Below are 13,971 nucleotides of genomic sequence, written 5' to 3' on the forward strand. Positions count from 1 at the left end.
GCACACCCATTGATAGTATTCTCTCAGATCCTTGCTCTATATAGCTGTTTAACCTATTCTCACCAATGGGATGGAGTTATAAAATGAAAATCTTTAGCAGAATGCTTTATAGACTTTGATCCTATACCTCTAGAGTGCCCCTTTTGGTTGGGTTTAGCACCAGGAACCGCTTGAGAAGATTTTCACAGTCTGTTGACATGTAGAAGGGAATTCGGTACTTCCCTCGTAGTACTCTTTCCCTCAATTCCTAGGAAGAGGAAAAAAAAAAAAAAAAAACTGCATTTAAGAGCGTACATCAGTAGTAAAAGTTAATAAAAATAGCAACACAAGTACAACAGGCATTTTGACTTAGGGTTTCCTTTATCTTCTGTGGGCCCACCACTGCAGTCTGAAGATGCAAGCCATACATGATGAAAATAGGATTTTTCTATTCACCACAAAATACTTTTCTTGAAGTCCACTGAGGGACACAGGTGTCCAACCATAGTTAAACTTCCTGCTGCAGGAAGATCTGACAAACAAAAACATCATAACTAAACTGTAGGCCAGCCAAGGATAACCCCCGCCCACCACTAGTGTGCTTCTGTCTTGTGGAAAAGTGGTATAGAGAGCACTAGGTGGTAGGAGAAGCACACAATGGAATTCAAGAAAATAAAATTACTGCCAATACAAAAAAAAAAAAAAAAAAAAAAACTGCTTTGTTGATTGAGGGGGCAAAGGAAATCTTTAAACGTCGGGGGTGTTCAAAAGCAAACACAGAGGTGGGCAAATGCAGCCCACAAAAAGCCAACTGAACACAAAAAGCCAAAAAAAAAAAACACCCAGAAGAAACCAGTAAACCCGTACAGGTATTGGCGCATACCACATTAGTAGGAGCCAAAGCAGTTTCAAAATTTGGAAGTAAAAGCAGTGGACTGCCTCTCCTCGGGTGCAAGCTCAAGGACTGGAGCAACTCAGATTCTTCATCAGATTAAGCCCAGGCACTGGGATTCTCAGGTAGAAGACCCAATGATATAATAAACACTAGAAGCAGAGGGAAGAATAACTTCAGGCTGCAGACACCAGCACCATCGTGAAACTCAGGGTAGGAGGCAAGGCTCCAGGTACTCCTAAAACTCAGACAACTGTCAGCAGGTGAGGGTCAGATGGCTGGAGTTGACCAAAGGTCCCCGTAGGTGGACAGCAGTAATGGCTCTACCAGTGAAGTTCCATGTGGCCCTCTGAAAGCATGACCAGCCATGGGGAGATGTTTCTTCAACATTGCATGGTTGGAAAGAGTGCTTAGGGCATAACACTCCACCCAACATACGTCAGCGCTCTGTCTCACAGCATACGCAACTTCCACAGGGGAAGTTTGTGGGAAATTTTAAAAGCTCCCACCAACTTATGTCATTAAGGTAGCTCATGGAACGTGATCTAACTGGCCTACTCACAAAAGGAGTCTGAGCAGGGCTATGACCCTGGAAAGAAACGAACACAGATCTGAGTGTTTTGATTAAAGCGTAATAACATTTTTATTTTTTAAAGTGCTAGCTAGGCTAGTCGTTCCACATGACAGAACTGAACAAAAAGATGTCTATCCTCCTAGGACACTAGCAAGAAAATAAAAAAATAATAAGGCATGCTGAAAGTAGGAGTTCTTGCAGGCTGGCCTACATTTTTTGTTTGCCAGTGATCAAACCTCCTGGGAGAGTAGTATAACTGGAAGGTTAAAGCGGAGCTCCACCCAAAAGTGGACGTTCTGCTTTAAAACACTCCTTACCCCCTTACATGCCACATTTGGCATGTCTTTTTGGGAGGGTGGTGCAGGTACCTAGTTTTGCTAGAGTGGAAGTTCTTCTCTCCCCCTCCCTGCAATCTTCTGGGACACACCACAGGTCCCAGAAGATTGCCTCGCCATTGAGGCAGTGCAACTCAAGTATGCGCAGTGCGCACCCGGCTGTGAAGACACAAGCAGTCACAGCCAGGTGTCCACACTTGCAAAACAGCTGGAACACCGCGTTTCTCAACAGAAGAGAAAGAAAGGCATTTTTAACGCAAGCAGCTTAAATACCTGAATTTGACCAGATATCCGCATTGTGAAAACCTCTTTAAAAAAAAATAAAAAAATAAAGTAGAGCTGCTACTGGGAGGGGCAGCACTAAATGCCAATAAGGAAAGAAATACAAATACTGGCCAATAAAACTATTATGCATTTAAAGTAGAACTATAGGCAATTTCTTCATTTTGGATAGCGTAAGGGAGGATTATAACCTCCAGATTTTTTTTTTCCCCCCCCCTCCATCTGTGCCCCATTGTGGAGATTTCCCTTTACTTCCTATGCTACAGCCAAACAGGAAGTGAGAGGAAATCCCTGCAAATTAAAGGAATTCCTTGGAGACCCCCAGGTCACCAGAATTAGTGTCCACATTTGACAATTTCTCATCGGTTACTTTTCTCGGGACAAGCCAAAATTTGAGAGTTTTTTTTACTTTCAATGATAACTGTAAACAGGACAAATAGAGAGGGTGAATGTCCTTGACGGAGACACACCCAGCAATAAAAACTGGCAAGTGTTCTACTCTATGCAAAACACAAAAAATAAAAAAAAGTTTTGCCTTTAGTTATATTTTAATTTGGGTATTTAGTAGTTTGCCTGGAACGGCGCTTTAACCACTTCCGGAGCACCCACCATGTTAAGGCCCCCACTCAACTATGCCCTTGGAGGGCCGATGCAATGTTAAACTTCACTTCCACCCTCCGTCCTTTATGGGCCCATTTTTATGTGCAAAAGTAAAAATTTCATAATTTTTTTTTTTTTATTGCTTTTAAGTGTAAATTGAGATCCGAGGTCTTTTTGACCCCAGATCTCACATTAAAGGAGGACCTGTCCTGCTTATTTCAGTTACAAGGGATGTTTAAATTCCTTGTAATAAGAATAAAAATGATAAAAAATATGATTTTTTATACTCACCGTAACCCTTCAGGAGAGGACTAGGCAGAACATGTTAACATGTTATAACAAAACTAGAACTTTCTAGTTCCGCCCAAGGGGCGGTCCCTTAGGCAACAACCCCTCGGGGCTTGCTACTGCAGCCTCAGTACGTCAACAAGCAGTATAACAGATAAAAATAGGAGGGGAGGGTGCTGTGTCAGTCGGTGAAGTACAGAGAAAAGGATTTTACGGCGGGTACAAAAAAATAAATTTTTCTTACGTTCACCAACTGAGACAGCTCCTTTCTTAGACCATTGGGACGTCCCCAAGCAGTGCCAAAACAACGAGGGGTGGGAAAAACAGCATAAAAACTTTACCCACAAAAAAACAACAGTGTGTGGGAATAAAGAACTTTTTATACCCACAGAGTGCTCCTCAACTGGGAGCCACTGCCTCCAAACCGCCTCAGAACAGCGGTAACAAATAAAACAGTGCATTTATTTAAAAAGGCACTCTGTTTACCAAAAAAAAAAAATGTAAGTGCAATTGCAATTATACGGCCGCCTGCAAAACAGGCATCAGCCGATGCACCGACATCTACCTTTTGGTCATCTGTCCATACCGTTACAAAATGCTAAGTCCCCGCTTTACATGCTTGAGCGACAGGCGATTGATGTCGGAAGGCCCAAGACATTTCAATTGCCCTGGTGGAGTGGGCCGCGACCTGTAAAGGGGGCACCCGCCTCTTCAAGGCATAGGCTTGTACTACAATCCGTCTGATCCACCTGGAAATGGTGGCCGACGAGACCGACATGCCTTTTTACGGACCAGCCAGCCATCGAAACAAAGGAGTCTGACTTCCAAAAGGGAGCCGTAGCAGACAAATACACCGCTGCCTCCTTATGGTGGGGTCGGTCTAGGACACAGAGATGGTAACACAATGTCTTCATTGATGTGGAACGCCAAAACCACCTTTGGCAGAAAAGGTTGCAGACGCAACACCACCTGATTGGCGGCCTTGTCTTGCAAGTCGCCCTGTTCCGAAACCCTCCTGGCCGCAGTTATGGCCACTAGAAAGACCACTTTCTGAGAAAGGAACAGAGGGATCTCTCTGATATTTTCAAATGGTGGTTTTTGAAGCTCCGATAACACCAGGTTTAGATCCCACAGGTGTAATGGTGGACGCACCAGAGGAACTACATGTCGGCCCCCCTTGAACAAAAGTGCTCACTAGAGAGTGAGACGCCAGGGGTCGTATTAAAAAAAAAAAAAAAAAAAAAAAACACACAACAGCCAAAGCTGATATTTGTCCCTTAATGGTGCTTAAAGCGGTTGTATACCCGCTAATGTTTTTTTTTGCCACCTGCAAAGGGAAAGGCATAATGAGCTAGTATGCACCGCATACTAGCTCATTATGAAATACTTACCTTAGAACGAGGCCCCGACATCTGGCCCGATCCACGCCGAGGGAGCAGACATGCTCCCTCGGTGTTTCTTCTGGCCACTCACAGCGCCGGAGCCGCGATATCGCCACTCCCGCGCGGGAGATTTCATCACGGCCGGGTCCGGCGGCTGCCAGGCTTTCAGCCGAGAATACCCTTGTGCGCATGCGCCGCTGCAGTCAGCGGCGCATACCGAGGGGAATATCTCCTCAACTGTACAGGTTTAGATTTTTTTTTACCTACAGGTAAGCCTTATTATAGGCTTTCCTGTAGGTAAAAGTAAAAAAAAAAAAAAAAAAAAAAAAATTACTAAACAACCACTTTAAAGAGGAAGTAAACCCTGATGGGTTTACTTCCTCTTTTTTTCCCTGCAAAGGTAAAGCATAATGGACTACTATGCATCGCATAGTAGCTCATTATGTGTCACTTACCTGACACAGGAGCCAGCGAAGTCGCCGCTGTCCCCTGTAGTCCGCCGCATCCATGTTGCTGGTGGCGTCTCGCAGCTCCGACGAATCACAGCTGCGCAGCCGCGATGACGTCACTCCCGCGCATGCGCACGGGAGTCGCGTCTCGCAGCTCCGCCGCTGCCATTCGGCGAAGCCGCGATGACGTCACTCCCGCGCATGCGCACGGGAGTCGACAAATTAGGCAAATCCATTCTTGGATTTGCCGCATTTAGTGCGCCTGCGCGCCGCTGTCTACGGCGCATGCGCCGTAGACAGCGGTGCCCATTTTCGGGCAAATATCTCCTAAACCATATAGGTTTAGGAGATATTGCTTGGACCTACAGGTAAGCCTTAATCTAGGCTTACCTGTAGGTCCAAGTTGTTTGGAAGGGTTTACTTCCTCTTTAAAGCCAATTTCTGGTCTACTCCTTGCTGTAGAAACAGCAGGATCCTGGATATAGAAAAGGAGCCATCCTTTCTCCTCACTAGGCAGAAAAAAAAAACAAAAAAAAAAAAACCTGAGGCTGAGGGGTTGTTACCTAAGGGACCGCCCCTTGGGCGGAACTAGAAAATTCTAGTTTTATTATAACATGTTCTGCCTAGTCCTCCCCTGAAGATGGCGCAACAACCCAATGGAGAAAGGAGCTGTGTTAGTTGGTGAACGCAAGTGAAATTTTTTTTTTTTTTTTTTTTTTAAGGGACAATGTAAAAAAAAAAAAAAAAAAAAGTTACAAAATAATTTTTTGAGCGCCCCATGCCCCCAAGCTCGCGAGCAGGAGCAAATGCAAGTCGCGCCCACATATGTAAACTGTTCAAGCCATGTGTGAGGCATTGCCGTGATCATTCAAGCAATAAATCTAGCACTAGATTTCCTCCAACTCTAAACAGGTAACCTGTAAAAATGTTTAAAGAGTCGACTATGGAGATTTTTAAGTACCATAGTTTGTCGCTATTCCACGGGCATCTTAAAGCATGACATGTTAGGTATCAATTTACTTGGTGTAACATCTTTCACATTATACAAATTGAGCCAACGTTACCGGTTTCTTATTTAAATTCATTCAAAAGTAGTGTATTTTTCCAAAAAAATTGCGTTTGTAAGATAGCCACGCAAATACGATGTGACAAAGTATTACAAAGATATCCATTTTAGTCCTCAGGGTCTCTGCTATATAAAAAAAATAAAAATAAAAAATATCCATCTATATAAAATGTTTGGGGGTTCCACGTAATTTTCTAGCAAAAAATACAGATTTTAACGTAAACAAACTCAGAAATAGGCTTGGTCCTTAAGTGGTTAATTTAGAGTAATAAATTTGAGTGCATTAATCTTAGTCCATTCCACATTTTGTACCCTATTTAGACCAATGGCGTCAACATACAACTGGCTACAAAAAGCTACCAAATAGTAAGGGTTACACAAACCTTGGGAAAACCCCTTCAAACCATTCACTTTTCAATCTTTAGGCTCTGTTAAAGCTTGCAGTTCACTTTGAAATCGCTTACAAATGTTCCTAATGACAGCTTGTGCAGTGATCAAGGGTCAATGAGTGCAGAAGCTCTGTGATCCACTGACATGCTCTCATCTCACAGCAATACAACAATCACATGTAGCGAGCGAACCAAGATTTCCTGAATCCCTCCCTTACACAAATGCCTGTTTTATGTCACTGCAGCAAGACTGTTTTGGCCGGAGCTGTTCCATAAAGCCAATTAAAAAAAAAAAAGGTAAATAAATCAAGTGCATGTTTGTTTAAGCAAAATTCTTTAACTACATGCTGACCGCCCCACGTGCATGCACATACAGGTACGCGATTCTACACCTCCGGGTATGGGGCATGCACGTGCGCCAGTCCACTCCCACTGTATCCAATCACATCTGGAGCGAGTCACTGGTGGGGCACGCGTCCCATACCCGATGTTCGCCGGGACCTGCCAATCGTTCCCAAGAAAAGCAGAACAGCAGTTTGCCTATGTAAACAAGGCAGATCACCGTTCTGTGACAAGGGAAGATAGGGATCCTGTGTTCCTACTAAGCAGGAAAATGGATCTCTGTCTTCCCAGTTAAAGCACGCGCCACACAGTTAGAAACCACTCCCTAGGAACACATTTAACCCTCTCATCACCCATGAAGTTAACCCCTTCCCTGCCAATTTTTTTAGCACTGATCACTGTATTGGTGTCACTGGTCCCCAAATAAGTATCACTTGGTGTCTGATTTGTCCGCCGTAATCCCACTATAAGTCGCAGTCCCACTATAAATTGTTGATCGCCACCATCACTAGTAAAAATAAATTAAAAGCCAATAAAAATATCCCCTAGTTTGTATGCTATAACTTCTGCGCAAACCAATCAATATACACTTGTTGGGATTCTCTCTTTTTTTTTTACCAAAAACATGTAGCAGAATATCTATTGCCCATATATTATTGGGGGGGGGCTAACCTTCTGGAAGTTGAAGTGGTTACACAAAAATTCAGTAAATCTATTACATGCACACTTCGCCAAGTCTTGTCTATTCAAAATGCTGCAAGTACACAAAAAATACTTGGTGATCCTGCCAGAAATTCAGCAAGCCCCGAACATCCTGTAAAAAAGCTTACAACGCTGACTTTTCAGCATTAACATCCCAAGCAGTGTTAGCCCTGTCTGTGTTCTCCTCTACTGGACTACAGAACACATCCCAGTCATTGCGACTGCTCCGGATTAGGGGCCTGCAGCATGCAGCACCACCACCCCCTACCCCCAGGTGTCCACAGGACACAATGGATTATAGTTACAGGTAATAGAGTATCACATGATTGCTATGATTGGTCATAGCGATCACATACTAAGGTAAACACAACCCATCATTAATGGCTTTCCATTCACAAACAGCTTGCTTACAGGTGATTTCATTGGCCCATGGCAATTACACGATACCTGGTTAAATGTACCCTATGAGTAACTGTAGCCAATCGCAGATCACAACCAAAAGCAAGCCGTTTATAAAATGGTTAACCCGTTCATGATAGCTAAAACTACTGCTTATACAGTGACTGTCACCTATACCCCAGAGCAAAAAAAAAAAGGGGGGGGGTGATGCTATACTGCACTGGTGACAGCATGTAAAGAAAAAAAGAAAAAAGAAGAAAAAAAAAAGTATATTTAAATTTCCCCCAAAAATGTGACAAAAGATTACAAAAAAATAAATAAAAAAGCTCCCCATGCCTCTTACTAAATACCCTAAACCAGTAATGGCAAACCTTGGCACCCCAGATGTTTTGGAACTACATTTCCCATGATGCTCATGCACTCTGCAGTGTAGCTGAGCATCATGGGAAATGTAGTTCCAAAACATCTGGGGTGCCAAGGTTCACCATCACTGCCCTAAACGGTCTACCTTCCAAAAATGGGTCATTTTGGGGACATTTGTACTATCCTGCCAATTGAGGGCCTCAAGAAATGTCAAGGCTGTCTACATCAGGGCTGATCAATTTTCAAACATATATACCATAGTTTTCAGTCACTATATTATATGGTGATAGGTCTAGGAATAAAAACATACACCAGGAGAGACTTCAGGAACCTAATATGTACAATCTTGAAGAAAGAAGAGAAAATGGGGTAATACATGAAAGCTTTAAATCCATAAAAGGTTTGAATAAGATTCAGTGGGGCAATATTTTCAATATGAAGATCAAATGTTCAAGAACACAGGGACATGCCCTCATATTCACAGGAAAAACTTTTAAAACTAACCTTAGAAAGTATTTTATCAAACTAGTGGATGCCCAAAACCTACTTCCAGCAAAGAGCATGTGTCAGTCAACAGTAAATGAATTTCAAGATCCATTAAACCGGCAGGTCCACAGCAACCTTACCCACATAGAAGTGGGGATGCATGGCATGAATGAAATATGTGGCTGTAATTCCACCTATGGGGTCCCATTCAGTAGCCTGCTAAATCTGACAACTGGATTTTATAAACTCAAAATGATAGTAAATTAGATGGACCAGTTAAATCAAACATATTTTAGCCTGCCAACTGTACTATACCTGCAACGATAGCACCAAGACTTTTTATTTTACATATATATTTAGATTTGTTGGCATCTAATAATTTCCAAAATAGCCCAAAGAAACATACCTTTAAATTTTGTCCATCAAAGGGTAAAGATCCACTGACCAAAGTGTAAAGAATAACTCCTAAGCTCCAGACATCCACCTCAGGCCCATCGTACTTCTTCCCCTGGAAGAGCTCCGGAGCAGCGTAGGGTGGGCTGCCACAAAAAGTGTCCAGTTTATTTCCAACAGTAAACTCGTTACTAAACCCAAAGTCCGCTATTTTAATGTTCATATCTGCATCCAGTAAAAGGTTTTCTGCCTGCAACATGAAGAAAATATTACTGCACAGGGGCAAAGCCGACATTCAAAAAGCAGAACGTTTGTAGTTTACAGCCTTTGTTGGCCATCTTATTGACCCCTTCACAATGGCCATACACAGGTGGGCTTTAATTCCTAGCTGATAGAGAGCGATATATTAATATTAAATTTTATATTATATATATATATATATATATATATATATATAATCTGTGTACATCTGGCATCCCTGTTCTGTGCTGGTGGCACTTATTGAGTGCCCACTGCACTGTGATCGCAGTGGCAACAACAGCCCCCAGTCACAAGGAGCTGGTGAAGCATGTTCCTAGTCAGGTTTTCGCTGTGACAGCCAACCAGTCAGGGGCGGACTGACAACTCATGGGGCAAAAGAAGATCATGGGGCCCCCTTGGTCTCCACACTCAAGCCAAACCTGCACAGGGAGACACTGGAGGGAGAACGCGCACACACACACACACACACAGGAGGGAGAACACGCACACACACACACACAGGGGGGGACACTGGAAGGAGAACACGCGCACACACACACACACACGGGGGGACACTGGAGGGAGAAGGCACACACACAGGGTGACACTGGAGGGAGAAGGCACACACACAGGGTGACACTGGAGGGAGAAGGCACACACACAGGGTGACACTGGAGGGAGAAGGCACACACACAGGGGGACACTGGAGGGAGAAGGCACACACACAGGGGGACACTGGAGGGAGAAGGCACACACACAGGGTGACACTGGAGGGAGAAGGCACACACACAGGGTGACACTGGAGGGAGAAGGCACACACACAGGGTGACACTGGAGGGAGAAGGCACACACACACACACACACACAGGGTGACACTGGAGGGAGAAGGCACACACACACACACACACACACAGGGTGACACTGGAGGGAGAAGGCACACACACACACACACACACACACACACAGGGGGACACTGGAGGGAGAAGGCACACACACACACACACACACACACACACACACAGGGTGACACTGGAGGGAGAAGGCACACACACAGGGTGACACTGGAGGGAGAAGGCACACACACAGGGTGACACTGGAGGGAGAAGGCACACACACAGGGGGACACTGGAGGGAGAAGGCACACACACAGGGGGACACTGGAGGGAGAAGGCACACACACAGGGGGACACTGGAGGGAGAAGGCACACACACACACACACAGGGGGACACTGGAGGGAGAAGGGACACACACACACACACACACACACACAGGGGGACACTGGAGGGAGAAGGCACACACACACACACACACACACACACACGGGGACACTGGAGGGAGAAGGCACACACACACACACACACACACACACACACACACACACACAGGGGGACACTGGAGGGAGAAGGCACACACACACACACACACACACAGGGGGACACTGGAGGGAGAAGGCACGCACACACACACACACACACAGGGGGACACTGGAGGGAGAAGGCACACACACACACACACACACAGGGGGACACTGGAGGGAGAAGGCACACACACACACACACACACAGGGGGACACTGGAGGGAGAAGGCACACACACACACACACACACACACAGGGGGACACTGGAGGGAGAAGGCGCACACACACACACACACACACAGGGGGACACTGGAGGGAGAAGGCGCACACACACACACACACACACACACAGGGGGACACTGGAGGGAGAAGGCGCACACACACACACACACACACACACACACACACACAGGGGGACACTGGAGGGAGAAGGCACACACACACACACAGGGGGACACTGGAGGGAGAAGGCACACACACACACACAGGGGGACACTGGAGGGAGAAGGCACACACACACACACACACACACACACACACACACACAGGGGGACACTGGAGGGAGAAGGCACACACACACACACACACACACACACACACACACACACACACACAGGGTGACACTGGAGGGAGAAGGCACACACACACAGGGTGACACTGGAGGGAGAAGGCACACACACACAGGGTGACACTGGAGGGAGAAGGCACACACACACAGGGTGACACTGGAGGGAGAAGGCACACACACAGGGTGACACTGGAGGGAGAAGGCACACACACAGGGTGACACTGGAGGGAGAAGGCACACACACACACACACACAGGGTGACACTGGAGGGAGAAGGCACACACACACACAGGGGGACACTGGAGGGAGAAGGCACACACACAGGGGGACACTGGAGGGAGAAGGCACACACACAGGGGGACACTGGAGGGAGAAGGCACACACACACACACACACACACACACACACACACAGGGGGACACTGGAAGGAGAAGGCACACACACACACACACACACAGGGGGACACTGGAGGGAGAAGGCACACACACACACAGGGGGACACTGGAGGGAGAAGGCACACACACACACAGGGGGACACTGGAGGGAGAAGGCACACACACACACACACACACACACAGGGGGACACTGGAGGGAGAAGGCACACACACACACACACACACACACACACACACACTGGAGGGAGAAGGCACACACACACACACACACACACAGGGTGACACTGGAGGGAGAAGGCACACACACACACACACACACACACAGGGTGACACTGGAGGGAGAAGGCGCACACACACACACACACACACAGGGTGACACTGGAGGGAGAAGGCACACACACACACACACAGGGTGACACTGGAGGGAGAAGGCACACACACACACACACACAGGGTGACACTGGAGGGAGAAGGCACACACACACACAGGGTGACACTGGAGGGAGAAGGCACACACACACACACGGTGACACTGGAGGGAGAAGGCACACACACACACACACACACACAGGGTGACACTGGAGGGAGAAGGCACACACACACACACGGTGACACTGGAGGGAGAAGGCACACACACACACAGGGTGACACTGGAGGGAGAAGGCACACACACACACACACACAGGGTGACACTGGAGGGAGAAGGCACACACACACACACAGGGTGACACTGGAGGGAGAAGGCGCACACACACACACACACAGGGTGACACTGGAGGGAGAAGGCGCACACACACACACACACACACACACACACAGGAGGGAGAAGGCACACACACACACACACACACACAGGGTGACACTGGAGGGAGAAGGCACACACACAGGGTGACACTGGAGGGAGAAGGCACACACACAGGGTGACACTGGAGGGAGAAGGCACACACACACACACACACACACACACACAGGGTGACACTGGAGGGAGAAGGCACACACACACACAGGGGGACACTGGAGGGAGAAGGCACACACACAGGGGGACACTGGAGGGAGAAGGCACACACACACACACACACACACACACACAGGGTGACACTGGAGGGAGAAGACACACACACACACACACACACACACACGGGGTGACACTGGAGGGAGAAGGCGCACACACACACACACACACACACGGGGACACTGGAGGGAGAAGGCACACACACACACACACGGGGACACTGGAGGGAGAAGGCACACACACACACACACACACACACGGGGACACTGGAGGGAGAAGGCACACACACACACACACACACACACAAACACACAAACACACGGGGACACTGGAGGGAGAAGGCACACACACACACACACACACACACACACGGGGACACTGGAGGGAGAAGGCACACACACACACACACACACACACACACGGGGACACTGGAGGGAGAAGGCACACACACACACACACACGGGGACACTGGAGGGAGAAGGCACACACACACACACACGGGGACACTGGAGGGAGAAGGCACACACACACACACACGGGGACACTGGAGGGAGAAGGCACACACACACACACACACACACACACGGGGACACTGGAGGGAGAAGGCGCACACACACACACACACACACACACACACACGGGGACACTGGAGGGAGAAGGCGCACACACACACACACACACACACACACACAGGAGGGAGAAGGCACACACACACACACACACACAGGGTGACACTGGAGGGAGAAGGCACACACACACACACACACACAGGGTGACACTGGAGGGAGAAGGCACACACACACACAGGGTGACACTGGAGGGAGAAGGCGCACACACACACACACGGTGACACTGGAGGGAGAAGGCACACACACACACACACACACACAGGGTGACACTGGAGGGAGAAGGCACACACACACACACGGTGACACTGGAGGGAGAAGGCACACACACACACAGGGTGACACTGGAGGGAGAAGGCACACACACACACACACACAGGGTGACACTGGAGGGAGAAGGCACACACACACACACAGGGTGACACTGGAGGGAGAAGGCGCACACACACACACACACAGGGTGACACTGGAGGGAGAAGGCGCACACACACACACACACACACACAGGAGGGAGAAGGCACACACATACACACACACACACACACAGGGTGACACTGGAGGGAGAAGGCACACACACAGGGTGACACTGGAGGGAGAAGGCACACACACACACACACACACACACACACAGGGTGACACTGGAGGGAGAAGGCACACACACACACACACACACACACACAGGGTGACACTGGAGGGAGAAGGCACACACACACACACACAGGGTGACACTGGAGGGAGAAGGCACACACACACACACACACAGGGTGACACTGGAGGGAGAAGGCACACACACACACACACACACACAGGGTGACACTGGAGGGAGAAGGCACACACACACACACACACAC

General features: G+C 47.8%; 1 protein-coding gene across 9 annotated transcripts in view; it reads right to left on the reverse strand.

Annotated features, from left to right (window-relative positions):
* MARK3 (microtubule affinity regulating kinase 3) overlaps positions 1-13,971 on the reverse strand; it is a 144,948-nt gene that overhangs the window by 39,655 nt on the left and 91,322 nt on the right. For all 9 annotated transcript variants that reach the window (XM_077464513.1, XM_077464509.1, XM_077464511.1 and 6 more), the window contains exons 8-9: positions 8,935-9,171; positions 128-247 (exon numbers count right to left, since the gene is read on the reverse strand). In XM_077464513.1, coding sequence (XP_077320639.1) covers positions 128-247; positions 8,935-9,171 — 357 coding nt within the window. The remainder of the gene's footprint in view (positions 1-127; positions 248-8,934; positions 9,172-13,971) is intronic.

Source organism: Lithobates pipiens, unplaced genomic scaffold (genome assembly GCF_037356315.1).
Source record: "Lithobates pipiens isolate NorthernLeopardFrog02 unplaced genomic scaffold, aLitPip1_a1.2 Scaffold_30, whole genome shotgun sequence".
Classification (NCBI taxonomy): Eukaryota; Metazoa; Chordata; class Amphibia; order Anura; family Ranidae; genus Lithobates; species Lithobates pipiens.